Raw genomic sequence first — 19792 nt, forward strand, 5'->3', positions numbered from 1 at the left:
ATTGTGACACTATGTTGGATGAATTGCATAAGAATCAGTACTAAAAAAAGTTTTTTAAATTTAAATCAGCACATGAATTCAATAAAACCATTTTAAACCAATTTTAAAATTATTGTTTTTACTTTCTTTTGTTAAAATTGTTTTAATTTCTAAAAAGTATTGGTTTTGAATTCTATATATATAAAAAATTTTCACATTATAAAATATTTTTTTCTATATTGTAGTAGCACAGATTCTCCAACCCAGGGGCCCTTCATGCATACCTAACACATTTAAAAAATAAAAAAGGTCAAAATATGTACCCCAGCTGTCACATGGGTAGTACCCTTTAAAAAGGTTCTTATTCATGGGTACCAAAGATGTCAATTCCACCATGCCCGCCGCCATATTTGTGTCCGTCTTGGCAGTGAACACAGCATATCTAATGCACTAAATGGTCACATTTATTAGTTAAATTGAGGGCTACCCAGAGATAAAATACTGATTTTACAATCTGTAGTTAGATGTCAACTGCCAGTCAGTCCCTCTAGTTGTTTGTGATCGTGGAAGAGTGCAAAATCAACAAAATGTTGAATTTTTGGTATCCTGCATTATTTGTCATATTCTGTATTAAATATTTCCAGAAATTAAAAATGTCTCATAAAAATACATTAAATGTAATATCTCTGTCATTATAAATAAAGTAGACAACTTGGTGAATATTTTTGGCTTTAAATTTACTAACGTAAATGAACAATCCCTCTCATAGCACGCTGTATCCCGTTATCATAACAGTCCTGCACCCCACAGTTAACAGTGAATCACATCTTCTGAGTACACATAAAACCATTATCTCTACTATATTTCTAAGTTTAATGGTAAGTTATAATGCATTATTTACATGACGGTACACACGTGAAAAGTCCTTGTGAAACCTGCTTGGCGTACCTGCTGTCTCATATGCAAGGATTTGGTAAAGCAATATCATAATGTATGACAATTTATTGTTTTGTAGTCCTTAAAATAAGTTGCCGGGACACAACAGAAAGTCTGCTGTCCATAACATCTCAGCGGGAACAAACGTGCACATGCAGAACTGCGATCTTTCAGGCGACCTTACATACAGTACGCTCATAATTAAGTCCAAATGTCCATTGGCGTATATACATGTGTATAAAAAGTTTATGTGTAAAGTTTAGGGGAAAATTGGTTTAGGACGTATGAATCCATTACTGTAAGCTTTTAAAGTGACAGCTGTATGTATTACTCAAAAGACAATCTGCAACTGAATGTTATATTTATTTATTTAATAAATTAAATTTGTTTCTCTGTTCTTATATTATTATCACTTACTGTTTACTTGATTATTTAATGACTTGAGAACTTTTTACTATTAATTTAATATTAGGCAAGCATTTAAGTTATCCTTGATCACTTCTGATGGAAGGCACTCTGCCGATTAAACTCATTTGGAATAGAATAAATTGTAGTTCGGGGTTCCTTGGACGACTGTTGTTACAGCCAACATCGCAATATATCCCGAGGAAATTGTAATCTTGTTGTGAACCTCCTGGCAGTGTTTTATTGCTCTTTATCTGGTAGTTGTGGCTGCTATGACCATAGAATAAAGCAGGGCGCGCAGCTGTGACCGGACGTCACGTGGTCCGGTTGAATATGTATGTATACATTAAGTACCAATAACTTGTACCTTTGAGATCCCAACATGTATATTTGATGTATTTATATGAACTATTTACCTGCTTTAAAAGGACACAGAACCAGTGACAGCTGGGGTAGATTACTTGACTGTTTTTTTGCAGGACATTCATGGACTGGTTGAAAACAATATGGAAAATGCTTCCTTGCCAATTACAAGTTTTTCCGGCAATCCGTATTTCCGCTATTATCCACCAGGTGGTGCTCATACCCAACTTATAAAACCCGGATGCAAATCCTTAGGGCAAACAGTAAAAACTCTGTGTATGTTTGGATCATCGCTCTGAATCCGGTCTCTATCGAAAATCCCTCAAAAAAATTCATTTATTTCAGCTTTTGGTTCAAAATATGCTACTTTTGAAGAAACCTACCCATATTTGAGAGGTGATAAAAGAGAACAAATAAAGGTAGGATGAAAGTTTTTTTTGTTTGAAAGCAGAGGGTCTGTTCTTTCATTTGATATATTGTATGTTTATATATTCAAAGAAGAACATTTTCTGGAAGGCATTAAACTTTTGTGAAAATCTTAAAAATGCTGGCGCTGACTGGCAACTTTTTTTTAAAACGCTGGCGGGAAAAGAGTTAATAAAGTTAATAAATCATCAATAAAAATCATCATTACAAAATAATTAGAATTAAGAAACGTTTTATCAGTGAAGCGGTGATGCTAATGTTGTCATTCCTCTGCTGGAATGAATGACTGTGAATCTTCTCACTGTGACAGTAAACTCAGGCTTGTGTGTTTGTACTGGCATCTGTCCAGCTCTTACCATCTGCACACACTCCATGAGAGGCAGCCGCACAGACTGGTTTCCACACAGAGACACTACACAAGCCGGTGTGTTCGCGTTGGTCTCGAGCAGCGCCAGAACAGCCTCTACACCCATACGACTGGCCTGAGAACAAACACAGAATTCTGTTCTATAAGCATTTTCTGTTTATAGATGTTTACATGCAAACACATACAGTACATTTTTCTTTATTATTTCAATGTAGAATATCGTCGCTGTCCGATGAAAACCACGCATGTCCATTTTGCCGATTTTGAGATTTTTCGACGGATTGAATGTCCAGGTTCATTTCCGATTACAGTATGCGTCACATACCTAAATGGTCAATGAAAAGTTGTGAAATCATGTCATCTGATTTTCACGTATATCCATTTGGTGTCAAAGCTGTCAATCACGCCGCGTATCTCCCGCCTGTGAAGCGTCTCGCCGGTCTCGTAAAGTTTCATTGAAGCGCAGCACTGTATATAGCCGAATAAACATAGCCTGGTGAGACAATAACTTTCCTTCATCGAGGTAAATGGTCCCCCTGATGCCAGACGTACGTCTAGGAGTGACTAAATTACGGTAGGACTGTGCAAACAAAGTATCTGTCTAGCATAGTGTTATTTACACTGGGGACATCCCACCGCTTTTTGAAGGCGTTTGGTTAAAATGTTCTGAAAAATCAAGCGATGCTTAAGACTGGTTTTGTGGTCCAGGGTCACATATGTTGCGTTGTATGCTTATGGTGTGTTTTCTTGTACATATGTAATGAAATTCATTGTAATCATTTATTAAACGCGCTGCTGTTTTCTACGGTATGGTGCTTTTGCATTGTTGGTGAGGGACTGTTACATGTGTGCAGTCGACATTGTTGAGGGTTTTATGCTGAGTATTTTCTTGTTGTTGACTAGCCTACGCTATGCCCATTTTTGATGCGCCGTTATTCAATATTTTTCCCATCCTACAATAATGTTTATTATCTGATCTTTTGTCCCCACCACTTTTCAACACAAACTGACGCCCCTGTTGTGTAGCATTACCATGTCAGTGTATTGATTCATTGTCCCTTCATAACTTGCAAGAGACATTTAATACACTTATAATTAATATTAAATAAAGTACGCGTATTTAACTAAGACGTAGGCTATTTAATAAACTGAGCGTATTCATCTGTCAATACGAAAGGCGACTTGGGCATTCTAATTAATGATCGGAAGAACGCGTATCGATCAAAGTTACTGTAAAATATGCACGTATGTCCGTTTAAACTCAATTTTGGTCAAATGTGGATTATATCATTACACTGGCAAGAATATGGTTACATGTAAAGATGCCGTACCAAGTATGACAACGCTACATTTAACTGCTTTTTATATACAGTGTTTTTTTTCACTTCCTGAAAAGTAACTGTTTTGGACATACGTGAGTTTCATCGGGCAGCGACGATATACAGCATATGAATCCATTATCCTCTTTGAAAGGAACATCATGGCATCAAATCTATTTATGTACTTATGGTTTGCTCACTCCCCACCCTTCTGTGTCTTACCAAAATCCTGTCAAATGCTGAAGGTGTCCCGCCTCTCTGGACGTGGCCCAAGATGGTCACGCGTGTATCAAAGCCCAGGCAGCGAACCACGAGCTGGAAGGATAAAAAAGAAGATTTATCCTTGACTTGTGGGAATGAAAGGTTTTTAAAGGGACACTCCACTTATTCCGAAAATATGCTCATTTTCCAACTCTCCCAGAGCCAAACATGACTTCCACCGCCCTGGAATCCACCCAGCCGATCTCCGGGTCCGGCAGCACCACTTCCAGCACAGCTCAGCACAATCCATTGAATCTGACTAGACCATTAGCATCGCGCCAAAATATAACCAAAGAGTTTTGATATTTTTCCAATTTAAAACTTGACTCTTCTGTAGTTACATCGTGTACTAAGACCGACGGAAAACGAAAAGTTGCGATTTTCCAGGCAGACACGGCCAGGAACCACACTCTCACTCTGCCGCAATAATCAAGGACCTTGCTGCTGTAACATGGCTGCAGGAGGCGAAATGATATTATGAACTGCCCGAAAATAGTCCCCTGCTATAGACGGTTTCATCGGACGCACGTGCGCTGACGCGATACACGTCTGGATCCGAACTTTACTTCCGGTTTCGTTTTTTTAATGGTCTGATTAGTTGCTAAACTGATCTCTTGAACAAATGCCTCATCGAAAATAACAAATGTTTTGGTTTCCTAGGTAATCTATGTGTTGTTTTTTTGCTTGTTATATAAAAAAACTATGTTTAAAGAACTTTGTTGTTATTATTCATAGCGGAGTTTACCGGAAGTTACGTGCAGACCACGACAGCCGCTTGTTTATGTTGTTACTGCTGAAACTGTCTATTGAAAGAAACCAAGGGGACTATTTTTGTCCATGCATAGTCCTTGATTATTACACCAGAATGAGAGCACAGCTCCCAGCCACATCAGCCCAGAAAACCACAACCCCCAATTCCCCGGCGGTCTTAGTACACGATGCAACCACAAAAGAGCCAAGCCTCCAATTGAAAAAATATCGAAACTCCCTGGCCAATCTTCTTTGCGCGATGCCAATGGTCCAATCCGACTCAATCGACCGTGCCAAGCCACGCCAAAAGTGATACCGCCAGATCCGGAGACCGGCCGAAAGGACTCCAAAACTGCAAAAATCAAATGTTCAACTCTAGGGGAGCTGCAAAATGAGCATATTTTTCAAAAAAGTGGAGCGTCACAAAAAAAGTGGAAAGTCACAATTTGTAAACCTTTTCATCCAAAATAACATTTAATACCTAGTAAGCCGGAAGCTTATTCATTTGAGTAAATAGTAATGATTATTTAATTAAGTCAATTCATTTTTGATTCATTATTATTTATGTTAATTACAAATATCACCATAACAATCATTTGTATTTATTACACACTAAACAGAATTGAAATCATTAAGTTAGCTTAAATGTAAATTTCACAGTGCACAATATTTAATGATCAACCAGCATAAGCAAGAAAGGCAGGGGGGTGGAAATTTCCCATAAAATTGCATGCATTTAGCAGAAAAAATTTAAGAAAGCTGTATTGCACATGCAGAGAAAAGTTGGTGAAACCATAACAGCGCTCCATGCTAGTCAGTAACTTGGAGCCCGTTTTCAGAAGTGAGTCAATGTTAAGTTCAACTCCTGCAGGACCTGTTAGATGGCATCTACTTCTGTTCACTCATAACAAGGCAACATGTCTAAATCAAGCATTTCACTCCTGAAAATGTTTTATTTTGCATGCCTGGGCATAGTTAGCTTAAACATTTTCTTATATTTGGACTTTATTGTCCTTATTTTACTCCCTCTTTTACGGCAACATATTTGATCATCTAACATACTTTATGAAAATTCTTAGTTCAATTACTTAAAATAAAACAAAAGGAGGCTTTTTCTTATCAAGCCATATGTTAGAAGGCTCTTATATTATGAATAAATAATAGCAATAGCGATGACTGCTTTAAAACGCACCGTATCCCGAAATAACACCGACATAAAACATTCATGCCCCTGCTTTAGATGGTGTACAAAACATTTACTGCATGCACTGACACAGTGTGATAGTTAAGATAGTCAAGATAATAGTCAAAGCAGATTACAAAGCGTTTAGACGTTTAAAGGATGCCTTACCAGAAAATATGTGTGCATTTTTAAGCAAACCACACAAGACAAAGCCAGAATGGGAGTAGGGTCAGAGAGGTCAATGCAGGAGCTGGACCTAATGGGCCTGATGTACTTACATCCTTTACATGTTCAGAGGTAATGGGCTGGTTCTTACGATCAATCGCACCTTCAGCTACTATTATGATATTCAGCCTTTTCATCCCTGCCCGTTTCTACGAGGGGTAAGAGACAAGTCAAACGGATGATCTAAAATGTCGGAAGAGATTCAAAAAGCTGGAGTACGAACTGCAGATGTGGTTCAAGAAAAAGTTGTTGTTTTTTCCAGGGACATTCATCCCACAGCAACTTCCAGGACTGCATGGTGGAAACCTGCACCCTGTTGGTTAACCAGCCACATCTTTAAAAATTGCAAGCAATTTTGTATTTCACATTTTCCGTTCTGCAGTTTTCCAGATTTTTGCTCTCTTCCTTCGGAGGCATTCAGTACTCACATCCTTGACAATACTAGAGGTAATAGCTTTTCCATGTCTGTCAATGGCTCCTTCAGCAACTATGATTATGTTCAACCTTGAACCTCTGGATCGAGTCTGGGGCGGTGAACACATTTGTTTCACAGACAAACATAAGTGTGTTACAAACAAAATATGTATAAACAGTGAATTTTAGGGCAAGTGGACAATCGATTGTCTTAAAGGAATAGTCTACTCATTTTCAATATTAAAATATGTTATTACCTTAACTAAGAATTGTTGATACATCCCTCTATCATCTGTGTGCGTGCACGTAAGCGCTGGAGCGCGCTGCGATGCTTCGATAGCATTTAGCTTAGCCCCATTCATTCAATGGTACCATTTAGAGATAAAGTTAGAAGTGACCAAACACATCAACGTTTTTCCTATTTAAGACGAGTAGTTATACGAGCAAGTTTGGTGGTACAAAATAAAACGTAGCGCTTTTCTAAGCGGATTTAAAAGAGGAACTATATTTAATGGCGTAATAGCACTTTTGGGAGTACTTCGACTCGCCTGAAAAGTCCGCTCCCCTTCTCACTCTCATAATGGGAGAAGGAGGGTGTTACTGCGCAGAGTCGAAGTACTACTAAAAGTGCTATTACGCCATAAAATGTAGCTCCTCTTTTAAATCCGCTTAGAATAGCGCTACGTTTTATTGTGTACCACCAAACTTGCTCGTATAACTACTCGTCCCAAATAGGAAAAACGTTGATGTGCCCGGTCACCTCCAACTCCACCTCCAAATGGTACCACTGAACGAATGGGGCCAAGCCAAACGCCACCGAAGCGTCGCAGCGCGCTCCAGCGCCCACGCGCACGCACACAGATGACAGAGGGATGTATCAACAATTCTTAGTTAAGGTAATAACATATTTTAATATTGAAAATGAGTAGACTATTCCTTTAAAATTATCTTGTTCCACAATGTCAAAATCAATTGAATAAATCGGTATGTCAAACTTGGCTCTTTTGGGATGATATAATCTTATAATTCTCTGTCTAGAAGACTTTGCCCTTCACATAGCTTTACTGTGGTGATCTACTTTCTGTAAGTAGCAGATACTTTAGCTTAAAACTTTGTTCAAAGACATAAATCATGAACAAATAAGTAACTATGAGGACTTTAAAAGTATATAAAACATGTTGCGTGTTTTGTGCCGAGGCTGTTTTTCTTTTACCGCCGAGAGTTTCTGACACATTTTCTCTTCCCATCCGTCCTCAGGGGGCATTTCAGGAATCAACACCCAGTCAGCTCCGCATGCCAGCGCACTCACTAAAGCCAGATAGCTTCACACGGATATACAGAATACAGTGTCTGATTTGACAGTAAACAATAACTATTATGTGTAATAATCGTGCCATTGGTTTGAAAGGATTTGAAACTTACCCGCAATGTCTGCCCATCACTTCAAGAACAAATGTCCTCTGGTGACTGTAATGGACAATTGAATTGTTAGCAAAAAGTAGTTTATAGTTAGCCAATAAATGTTAAAGCTGCAATAAGTACTTTTTTTTGCTAAAAATGAACAAAAATAGCTTTTACAGTGTTTCCCACACAGTGACTTTACTTGCTCGAGCCGCACAGGTATATTATCTCTTTCCCCGCCATTGACGAGTTATCTGGTCAATTAAGAGAAAACACTTTTCTGCCAATGACGAGTTTTTATGGCAATTCATATTACCCTATTATCCACTAGGTGTTGCTCTTACCCAACTTATAAACACTAACTTTTGTGAAAATCATAAAAAAATGCTGGTGGGGAAAGAGTTAACTCCCAAGTATATCATGAATCAAATGTTGTCTTTTTATTTGTACTTCTGTGATAATGAGACTCTTTGATGACATTTTGCGTCCGAGCACATCGTGAGTTCGGTGTGCGTTCGCATGCTTTGTTTCTTGATGAATTGGTTGTGACCGAGGGGCAACCTTCCGATGAAGCCAAAACGGAAGTGACTTAAACTGCAAATCATCGATGGGCCGCTAGAGGCTGGCTCCAAAAGGGAGTCAATCCCCATAGACCCCCATTTTAAAATTTATAGCAGAAAATAATATGTTTACAGCCTGGTACAAAAAGTACATCGTAGTTACATCGTGTACTAAGAACGACGGAAAATTAAAAGTTGGGATTTTCTAGGCCGATATGGCTAGTAACTTTACGGCTTCATTTCGGCGTAAAAATCAAGGACTTTGCTGCCGTACCATGAGTGCAGCTGGCGCAATGATATTACGCAATGCCTGGAAATAGTCCACTGCTATTGAAAGTAACCAAGGTGACTATTTTCGGGCAGAGCATAATATCACTACGCCTGCTGCAGCCATGTTACAGCAGCAAAGTCCTTGATTATTACGCCAGTATAGTTCCTAGCCATATCGACCTAGATAATCACAACTTTTAATATTCTGTCGGTCTTAGTACACGATGTAACTATAGAAAAGTCAAGTTTTAAATAGGAAAAATATCGAAACTCTTTGGTTATTTTTTGCGCGATGCTAATGGTCTAATCGGATTCAATGAATTATGCTAAGCTATGCTAAAAGTGGTACCGCCAGACCCGGCGATCGTCTGAATGGATTCCAAAACGGTAAAACTGAATTATTTACCTCTAGGGGAGCTGGAAAATAAGCCTATTTTCAAAAATAGTGGAGTGTCCCTTTAAGCCTTAAAGTTCTGCATAATTAAGGGCGTGGCCACTTGAGTGAGAAGTGAACTGCCAGTGCTGTCACTACTGTCAAGCTAGGCGGGTGTGGTTTCAGCAACCATCCACCTCAGCTTCACCCACGTCCCGCCTCTTTACCCATCTGCAAGTGATGCGCGGTGACGCACTGCGAAGATGGCAACACAGGCTCTGCCAACTATTGGCTTCAAAAAAGCTCTTCACAAACCTATGGGTGACGAAACAGACACTAGGTCCAAATTTTTTACAGTCTATGGGTGTGACGTGAAACGTGTCACATTGTATGCTTCCATGTATCTTAACTTAGACGAGTTGTATGCATGATTAGAGGTCTTCACGAAGGACTCGGGACCCGTGCAATTCCAGGTCTATATTTTAAATTGGCAGTCGCAGTTCAATTACTTCGGGTCTCGGGTCTGATATACATTGTGTGTAAAGCCATGATCAGAGTCAGAAAATCTAATTGCAAATGTAAGCTTATAATAATGATTTATAATTTGAGCTGTCAGCTATGATTTTCCAACAAAATAACTATTTAGGTAAGTTGCAAGTTTATCTTCCAAACAGAAATAGCAATAGAGAGACAAAAATGACTGATTGCAGCTTTAAATGTTTCACATTTGGATTAGTTCTAATGTGCCTTTACTGAAAACTTGTTAGTTTATGTAACTTGTAGATTTATGGAACAACTTTCTTTCATCGCAGCTGTGTTTTGAAGTACCTCTGAGCTGTGGTCATGATGGCATCCACCACTTCAATGATTCTGTGCAGGGCTGAGTCTGTTCCTATGGTCATGTCTGTGCCACAGAAATCATTATCGATGGAGCCCACCATCCCAACAATGTGAAGGGCGGAGTATTTCTGAGTTGCCTCTTCATCAATCAGACCTAAAATACAACAAGAACATTTAAACAATATTGTGTATTGTGATCGTACATCGACTTAAAATAGGTTGAATGACATGTCCACCATAGCCTGACGGGGTCTGTATTGCTTTAACTCGTACTTTTAAACTTGGGGTTTCGGGTAGTTACCCGAGCACAAAACAAAAAACTACAAAAATTATATTGGCACAATAAATAAATATAAATAAGTGGCACAAAACAAAAAGTGGCGATTTTTTAAGCGGATAAAAATGAGAACTATATTGTATAGCGCAAGAGCACTTAGTTTGCAGCACTTAACCTTGGGCGCAGTAATATTGACGAAAGTTTGCGCAAGAGGGGGAATAGTGAGGAGTGGTCGAAGTGCTGCAAACTAAGTGCTCTTAGTCTTTAAATAGGAAAAACATGGAAGTGTTTGGTGGCTTCTAAATTCATCCCTGTTTGGATCCTAAGGAATGAATGGGGCTATGCTAAATGCTAACACATTCATGATGTGCTGTACAAACATTAAGTGTACGCATTGAAAAAGATAGGTATGTATTAATCAATCTAAGTTGAGGCAAGAACATAGTAAAATATTGAAAAAATGCTGGTGTTTTCCTTTAATAAATAGCTGTCACGTGTACATATATAATAATATCATGAATATTTTAGACGAGTATGTTATTGATAAATTGATAAAAATCACTAAATCCTACAACCTAAACACACATACACAAAACATTGCACCATTCTTCATTCCAGTATTATTTAAAGCACAGACCCTGTTGAAGCAGCTCTGCCAGCAGGCCGCTCCACTCCTCTCTGAAAAGATTGGCCCCGGTTAAGCTACCATCTCCACCAATCACACACAGGTTAGTGATGCCCTTCTGCACCAGGTTATGAGCTGCCTTCAGACGGCCCTCGTGTGTACGAAAATCTTTGCACCGTGCGCTGCCAATAACCGTACCGCCCTAGGATGAAATCATAGAACATGTTTACCATCGTTTTAATGTGTGACCCTGCTTGTGAAACCCAGCTTAAGTCATTTTTTTATACAGAAAATCATCATAGACCATTCTGTATATTATATTTAATATTGACTACATGTCAATGAGTCAAAATCAAACTTTAATGCTCCCATATTTGATAAACATGTATTTACATGAATTAGACAATTGTGCAATCATGCATTTGGCAGATATATATCCAAAGTGACTTTGTGTGCATTCATGCTATGCACTTTCATCAGTGAACTCGACACAATGCTATATCAAGTCAGCTACGGGAACATTCCTGGAAAATTCCTAATTCCTGTAGTTTACACTCTCCTGAATATTGACATGCTGACCTCGAAGGTCATTAAAGGTCAGGGTGACTCCTAGAATTTAACCCGAGCTCCTTATGTAATAATGCTTCGTCACCATAGGAACTGGCAACCTTGTAGCAGTTGCGCTCAGATGAGCAGTAGTGGTATGCATAAGGGCTTTAAAGAGTCCTTGGGGGCCATCTGCATTTCGTAATACTCACCACTTGCAGCATGCTGGACACACTCTCCCAATTTGCCTCCTTGATGTTGTCGCCCCCATCCACCATACCCTGATATCCCTGCGGGTCAACAAACACGCAATTAAAATCTCTTCTGGTGTCCTTAAGCGACCTCCTGGTTACCAGAAATGAATTAAATTCTCCAGAAGGTCACATGAATCCGCTTATTGAAATTGGCAGTGTTCTGGCTTGCCAAAGGAATGGTATGTGCTTAAATATTTAATAATGCCATTGTGATTAGATATCACAATGCCTATTATCGGAGCCTCCAGTAGCACCAAAAACAAATAACTAAAGTATATTTTCACATATTAACATATAGATAGTCGAAATACACGCTCTTATACTTTAAGAAGAGAGGTAGGGAGGTAGAAAATGGTTGTGTGGGGTTTCTTCTGTACCGATGCAATAACATAACGGTAGATAAAGACTGCTGGCCTTTCACAACACATCTAATATGTCTGCACTGTGTCACAATAAAATGTGGATGCTAATAATTACAAGGCACTGTACCACATAGAAATAGACCAGCCATGCCAAGAAGACTAAAAATATACCAATATTTCCATTAGTTCTCGAACAGTTAAACAAATTTTACATTGAAAATAACTTAGTGACTATTTGGAAAGGATGACTGCAAACATAGACAGCCATTAGGCCCATTTGTTAGCAAAGGAATGTTGTAGGTATAGGTTTCGTGGCTGTTTCTGAACCCGAAATAGGGTATATTTCATATTTTCAACCAAAATAAACTTCAGATTTACTATAAATACCAACCTCATGAATAAAATAGACTTTGGCTCCAACATAAATTCCCATACGGACAACAGCCCGAACAGCAGCATTCATACCTGGTTACACAGGAGAAAAAACAATTACGTCATACTAGTATGGGATTTATTACGAGTAGATAAACAGGTTTAGAAAGTGCTAGGTTGTTTTGTATGTTTTGGTTGACATATTACTTATGAGATATTTGAATGCTTTGAACAGAAACAAATTCTGCCATGCCTGATTAAATGCTGCCAGGCATATTCCTTTCGGAAGGAGGAATAGATTTGGTTACAAATAGAAATGGATGGCTAGATTAAGATAAATACTTGCTCTTATGTTCAGTTTAATCTCACTATACCCTGGAGTGTTGTCCTAAGAAGGCATCAAAAAATTAGCCCTTAAATTGGCAACCGCTCAGCTACTGTTAATAAGCAACACATTACATAGACCGAAAAAGAAGAAAAGAGCAAGACACGTTTTCAATTTGTTTAAACAGTAGTTTCAGGATATTCAATTAATCTATGTGATTGCCAGCTTGCGAAAGATGTTTTTCAAAACATTTCCAGGCACATGATAGCAACCAAAAACCACATTGTGCAGAATATGCTTGCTTGTGCAAAACATGCCACCGTGATCTTACTGTATAGCTGTTGTGGGTGGCGTCAAAAGCATTGATATGCAGCTGCTATGGGGTTCTGAATGCTTGACCAGTTGGTGACATATTGGTCCAGGTCATGGGAATCCTTCTCGAATCTATAGTATTCTGGCCCATAGATATGCCTATGTCACAGGTCCATATATATTTGCATTATTTTTCATTCACTAAATCATGATTGCATAGAAAGGCACGCAAAGAGTCGGATAAAAGTCATTTTAGAGCTGTGTCCTTGTGGGAGCATTAGAAATCAATAACCCAATAAATCACAAAGCCTTCTACAGGTCAACGTAAACAAACGAAGTATTCCCGTCTGCTATATTGGTCCTACAGCTGCTTTAAAGTTTCAAAATGGTATTTTCATGTACTGTAACATATGGAAACTGAATGAATGAGACAGGTGCAGGTAGTCACAGAGGTGAATAAAGGGGCATCCAGTTACTTAACAAATTTTAAGGCCGGTGAGTATTGATGTGATGCGGTAACTAGCAGCAGGAGTGAGAACAGCGGATCAATTATCTGGAAGATACAGTGCTGAATAACTTGACCAAATATGAAAAACAAGTGGAGATGAAAGATCAATTCTTGTAAAATTGTGTGACATGCATATAACTGTCTTTGTTTATGTTCGTGATATTTCCCATATTATTTCCATTTAAAAAGGAAATTGGTGAGGCCGGGATGTATGGATTTTGGTACACCTGTGAATGCAAACTGACAGCATTTGTGGTATGCAGAGGAGACTAACTAAGTATTTTATACTTTTATTTTTTACTTTAATACTGTGCTGCTCATCTTGGCCAGGTCACTTCTGTAAAATAGATTTTTAATCTCAGAAAGTTTTTACCTGGTTAATTAAATAAAGGAATAATAATAAATAATAATAATAATATAACATGATAAAAGTAATGTATATCTCCTAATATATTGCAACTGTTTAAAAAATGCCACAGCATACAGAAGGTCTCAAAAAATAAAAAAAAAAAATCAAGAGATCTTAACAAAGTTGGTGCAATTTGATGCAAAAAATGGAAAGAATGACTAACAGAAAAAGAATGGGATGAATTCAGGTTGTTTGGGAAAGTTTTGACAGTCATCTCGACTGTAAAGTAACCCAATTCACATGAATTGAACTACATTTTTTATATAAAGACAAACGTGACATAAAAGTCAGTTTAGTCTTGCGCGTGCTGGGTGACTCAGTTTCCTGTGACGTTACGCAGCAAATGCGCACCGGCTCACGTACGCATCCCAGCCGGTATAAACCCATAACTTCACCTACAACACGTTTTTCCTTAAAAAACACATTGTAATGAATGAACAAACATAACAAATCTCTTTAGGCAACTGCCTTAAGAACAACTACAAAGTAAACGAAAGTAACGGAGAAACAGGGAGACTTCCTGGTTGAAGGAGACGCAAATCGTCATATCAAAAATTGAACGCCGAATAATTACGTACATACATATATTTATACATAGGAAAATATCTACATTAGGCCATATTATACCATACGCTTTCAAGGTGGATGAAGGTACATATATAGTGATGAAATGCTATACGTGCGGTTTCGTAAAGGTCACGTGAGTGAGGATGAATTCCGCAATGCAGTGACATGAACTCGTGATGTAAAACACTTTTAAGTCGTGCGTTCATAACAGATCTGCGTCTTATTACATAACAGAGTACAGTACCAATCTTTTGGACATCTGAAAGCATTACGATGGCTAAAAATCGAAACGAATAGCTCTCTCTAGTGATCTGTCGTGGTACTGATCTCTGGATGAGCTCTTCTGTGAATAAGCATCATAATCTTCACCATGATGTTAACCTACATTTCTTCTGATATTATCTAGCTAATAACCTGCGGTTGTGGATCAATCCTTAACATTACTTGTCTAAGTTATCGATCTTCAAGCTGTGACCTTGTCAGTCTGATGGCATGATGGTACATTTCCGTCCCCGGCGGATTATCTAACCCAGCGAGATGTAGAGATGGTCTCATCTGCTAATACCTTTATACATATGTTTCCACATACATTGTAAACTTTAATAACAGTGATACAACGTACTGTACCATTCACATAGTTAACACTGACAGTCATACTGATGCGACTGACAGATCATAACCGATGATCACATTTCAACACTGACTACGTTACAATAATACGTTGTAGCTGTATTATAATAAGATGTCAATTATACAATATAACCGTATACATGATCACAGATACATTATTAGAGACTGCTGGTCGTGTACCTTGCGCATCTCCTCCGCTCGTGAGCACTGCTATGGCTTTCCCAGCGCCTGAGAGGCTCTCGAAGAATTTCTTATTGTCTGGCATCTTTACCTCCTTGATAAAAATCTTACAATATAATAATTTATAAATTAAATACTATATAAAATTGTGCCGGTTGGGGGACGCTATCAGTCCCTATCCTCTTCTCTCCTGCGCTCTCTCCTCCCGCACGTCCTCTATTTCCCCTCCTGAGCTCGCTTTAACGATACTATGACTGACTGTTTCCTCAGCCAATAAGCGATGAGATGGCGCATTCTCGTCAGAATTGTGACCAATAGGAACATTGGCGGCAGAGTTTCCGTGTAGGCGGGACAACAACTTTGCATCTGTCAAATATGGTCCGTCTGTGTCCGGCAACTTTAAGATGCAACCAACACAGCACAAAACCGTCGTTTACACAGGCAGACATAAGCATGTATCATTATGTTTACAGGTTTGTATTTTACTTATTTACCCCGGTAGTTGTTTTTGAAGTGTTTGGATATCGCATTTTAACACCTGGACCTGGAGAGCATGCCGCCCCCTGTTGGTTTGTTTAGGGACTTCAGGGAAATTGACTGGAGGAGCATCCTTCATTTCCCGTATACTGTCATTTTCATGCAATATTTTTGCTTATAAAAGAATGAAAGATTTTACACTTGAAGGATGCTGGCACATGTGTCGTATTGAGTACAAATACCAACGTACAGTTTAAATAGGTAAGCTGAGGATGTGTTTACATTTGAAGAGTTTCGTTGCAAAACGAGATAACTCCATTTTTTTAATGGTTCAGAAATCTCGTTTTTTGGTTGTGCATTCATCAATTCAACTGCAATTGGTTTGTTTTGATTTAAACCTTCATAACTTAAAAAATACAGCTAAGTAGCACCATAAAACAAAATAATAACACGATAACATAATATAAACATGTTTTGACAAAATGTTAAAAACGGAGTTATCTCGTTTTCCAACGAAACTCTTTATTTGTTTTGTTATAACTATTCACAGAAACTGTGAGTCATCTTTGTGCAATAAAATAACAACTTTACAAACAGAATATAAACATAATATATTTTATTTATTCATACAGCAAACATGACATGAAAGTTTTTTTTTTTTACATTTCTCTGTTTGTTCAAGAGCAAAAGCAAGTTAAATTTGAGAAATACAAAATTAAGGAAATAATTCCAGCTACAGGGTAAAAGAAAGCTGCAGCGTTGCAAAAACTTTTGATTAAATATGTAATGAAAGTCAATTCAACTTATATTAGGTTTTTAAATAGTGATGTGTTTAAAAAAAGTTGAAATCGTTTAAGTTAAATTAACATAAAAACACATTACTGATCATAACTACATATGGATAAATACACACAATCTCATACAGTACAATAATATCTTCTTGTCCCATGAAACTTTTCAAAGTGTCACACATCATAAAAAAATATAAAAATATAGCATACATCTTAAGTTAAAAAAAAATAGTAGTGACTTTGTTATATCATTTCCATTAAATACATTAAGTATTCAAGTTTCCCATTTAGACAATTACAGTAAAATACATAAAAGTGTTTCTAGCGTCTCCTAGCGACGACTGAACGTTTCTCCAGCCTCTGAAAAATCTCCTTCACTTTAGAGTTTACGATTTCCCATCCACACTGCGAGTGGGACTGAAAAGAAAAGAAAATAAATAAAGATTATAAGATTTGAAGATATTCAGACAGACAGATAGGTAAATTGAAACAAATCTTACCTTTTTCTTAAGAAAACTTTCTAGTTTGTTAAAGCATGTGGTCACGGGCTCCTTTGCCACTTCATGAGAGTGATGAATCTAAAACAAAAATAAGGCAACATGATGATGATGATGATGATATTAGTGATGTATTATTCCAAAAAGAAGCACTTTTGTGGTTCTTACACAAGGGCGGATGGTATAGCGAGTGTGTTGCAGGGCCTCAATAAACATCTTTGGGTTTGGATTCTCTCTGTACAACGTTTCTGCTCTGTTGATAACATCGACCAGAAGAACTGCATTATGGTTCACCTGAGGATATAAAAAGTTTTTGTTTAATTTGACCTAGATATTTAAACAGCAAACGTAGAACATAATGCAAAGAGTGCAGATGTACACACCATATTGACCAGATGACGTGGATTACACAGACTGTCGTCATCATAATCATATGCACAATCAAGAGATATCGCAGAGCCCTTTGAACACACAAAGCACACATGTTTCATTACATTACATCTATGTTAGATTCATTGCATGCAATGACACTGTTAAGATTGTTTACCATTGAATTCAAGGACAAAGTGAAAAGTTCCCATTTCACATGTCCCATGCACTCCTTGTGAGCATGCAGCAGACACACTAAAGTACAGATGACGGTGATTCTGATCCAGATCATATTTCTGAAAATGTAAAATACATTTTTATTCCCACTGTATTTAATTAACATGACACAAAATAACCATCATTAGACATTTATGTCACATTTTTTATATATATTTAACATTGAAGTGAAATAATATTTAATATAAAAATTAAATATGTAATGTTGCTCTCACCTTTTCTTGTTGCACTGTTTTCTACTCGGAGCAGATAAGATGCTGTGGGATGCTGATGTGACATTGCATGAAGTCTTTTATACTTTGAAAATGTATGCCTGGCATACCACACCTGCCGTGGTGGTTCAAAATGAAACTGGCCATAAGGACTGACCACACCTGTCAGGTAGGCTAAAAGTGAAACATCTGTCTTGGGATGCCCACATTCTTTTAGTCCTCGAGGAAGTCCCTAACAATGAAAAGTGTGGGGGTGTTTCTGATACTGAACTGTTATTGTAACTGCTATTTCCATTGCTTAAATCTGCTAGAAAGTTTTTTAAGCTTATTAGGCAATATTTTTTTTAAATAAAGCACAAATTATCCCACATTGTGTGTAAAATGTATAAATAATGAGTGAAGATGAAAAAATTGTTTATACGTTTAGTATAAAGATCTGTATTTTATGTTAGCAAATTAAAAAAATTGATTATCAAATATTGGTGCATTGCTAAAACTGCAAATTCAATTAATTCAATAAATAGTATGATCAATATCTACGTAAAATATTTGAAAAATACAGTACGTGACCACAGAGCGATTACAAGAACCGTCAATCAACGGTGACAGTAAAGCTAAACCATATTGTTTTGTCAGAGGATGTGTAGTTTTCTGTTGTGGATTACGTAACTGGAGTTCCCTTGGGCACATGTTAAGTGAACCCTGTGACGTGGTGTTATGGAAGTTTCTGATCTAGAAATGAAAGTAAAATTGTTTCACTTCTTATGCTGACATGAGAAATTTACGTCAGTGGGGCTAAACAGCGGTTGATGCAACACATTTTCCATTTGAAGCCACCTGGTTTGGTGGCCTCTAAAATGCACCATTGTGAAATATGCACAGCACTTTAAATAACTTTTATTTATTAGGTGGATTATTGTTTACTGTCAACTTATGTCACTGAAAACATGGGGAATGTAAACATTTTAACTGTAAAAGCAAATGAATAAAAACCTAAACAAGTCATGAGGAGTTATAACAATTGTTATGTCATAAAAAGTATAGTGTATATGTGAGGAAATCTTTGCATAATGTTTCTTTACCTATTTTACTAATGCAACTTTGCATGGAACATTTTGTAACAATGCACTGATCCATTGCTCCGCTTTCCGGATTATTGGAAAAGAAAACTGAATCCATTCGGGCCGTCAGTTGAAGAAAACAGGCTTTTCCACACACAAAACATCACCGGTATATAGAATGTAACCTGTCCTAACATGCACCTTAAAAACTTTGAAACTAACACTAAATATTTCCACTGCTCATTCAGCAACGTGATGCAACTTTGCTTGCAAATTGTAGGTTACCGTCAAGTGATTGCACAACATGTGGGAATGTAGCATCCACTAAATATGGCTCACCTGATTTTTGTGCATGATGTCCTCGGGGCAACATTATGTTGACTCTGGCACACATTTCAATCAACTAATCAGATTTCAGTTTACAGTCTGTTTTAAGTTTAAGCTTACAATCAGAATTAGCTGCTTCTACACCATTGTTTTTCACTTTCATCATTCAATCATTTCACTCTGATTTTAGCACGGCCGGATTATCCATAGACGGGATTGTGCGAGTGCACTGGGGCACCAGGCAATAGGGGGGCACCAAGGGCTACAGACTGCAACCAAAATGTTTTTTGCAAGTAGGCTACTCGCTCCCCTGTATCGATCCCTGTTTCGCTTCCTCTGCCAGCCGCAGCGCCCCCTGTCTTGGTCCCTGTTTTGCCTCCGC

At 37.8% G+C, this 19792-nt stretch overlaps 2 protein-coding genes across 6 annotated transcripts in view; both read right to left on the reverse strand.

Moving 5' to 3' along the window:
• The window catches only part of pfkpa (phosphofructokinase, platelet a), a 37850-nt gene extending 22163 nt beyond the window's left edge, over window positions 1-15687 (reverse strand). For 3 of the 5 annotated variants that reach the window (XM_073864068.1, XM_073864070.1, XM_073864071.1), the window contains exons 1-10: window positions 15440-15687; window positions 12528-12601; window positions 11733-11810; window positions 10987-11176; window positions 10061-10226; window positions 8051-8095; window positions 7842-7950; window positions 6268-6363; window positions 4018-4110; window positions 2466-2591 (exon numbers count right to left, since the gene is read on the reverse strand). In XM_073864068.1, coding sequence (XP_073720169.1) covers window positions 2466-2591; window positions 4018-4110; window positions 6268-6363; window positions 7842-7950; window positions 8051-8095; window positions 10061-10226; window positions 10987-11176; window positions 11733-11810; window positions 12528-12601; window positions 15440-15524 — 1062 coding nt within the window. In that variant the 5' untranslated portion in view covers window positions 15525-15687. Of the gene's footprint in view, window positions 1-2465; window positions 2592-4017; window positions 4111-6267; window positions 6364-6642; window positions 6739-7841; window positions 7951-8050; window positions 8096-10060; window positions 10227-10986; window positions 11177-11732; window positions 11811-12527; window positions 12602-15439 lie in introns of all 5 variants that reach the window. The other 2 variants (XM_073864069.1, XM_073864072.1) reach the window with 2 other exon arrangements.
• Window positions 15688-16627: 940 nt separating this feature from the next.
• On the reverse strand, window positions 16628-18170 carry ifnu (class II cytokine, IFN-u). Its single transcript, XM_073864073.1, has 6 exons — window positions 18026-18170; window positions 17752-17869; window positions 17588-17665; window positions 17373-17498; window positions 17208-17285; window positions 16628-17124 (listed from the first exon to the last, which is right to left on the reverse strand). Exons 2-6 carry the CDS (start codon window positions 17863-17865, stop codon window positions 17029-17031), a joined length of 492 nt encoding a protein of 163 aa, XP_073720174.1. The 5' UTR covers window positions 17866-17869; window positions 18026-18170; the 3' UTR covers window positions 16628-17028.
• Between the last annotated feature and the right edge of the window lie 1622 nt (window positions 18171-19792).

Source organism: Misgurnus anguillicaudatus, chromosome 25 (assembly GCF_027580225.2).
Source record: "Misgurnus anguillicaudatus chromosome 25, ASM2758022v2, whole genome shotgun sequence".
NCBI classification, from domain to species: domain Eukaryota; kingdom Metazoa; phylum Chordata; class Actinopteri; order Cypriniformes; family Cobitidae; genus Misgurnus; species Misgurnus anguillicaudatus.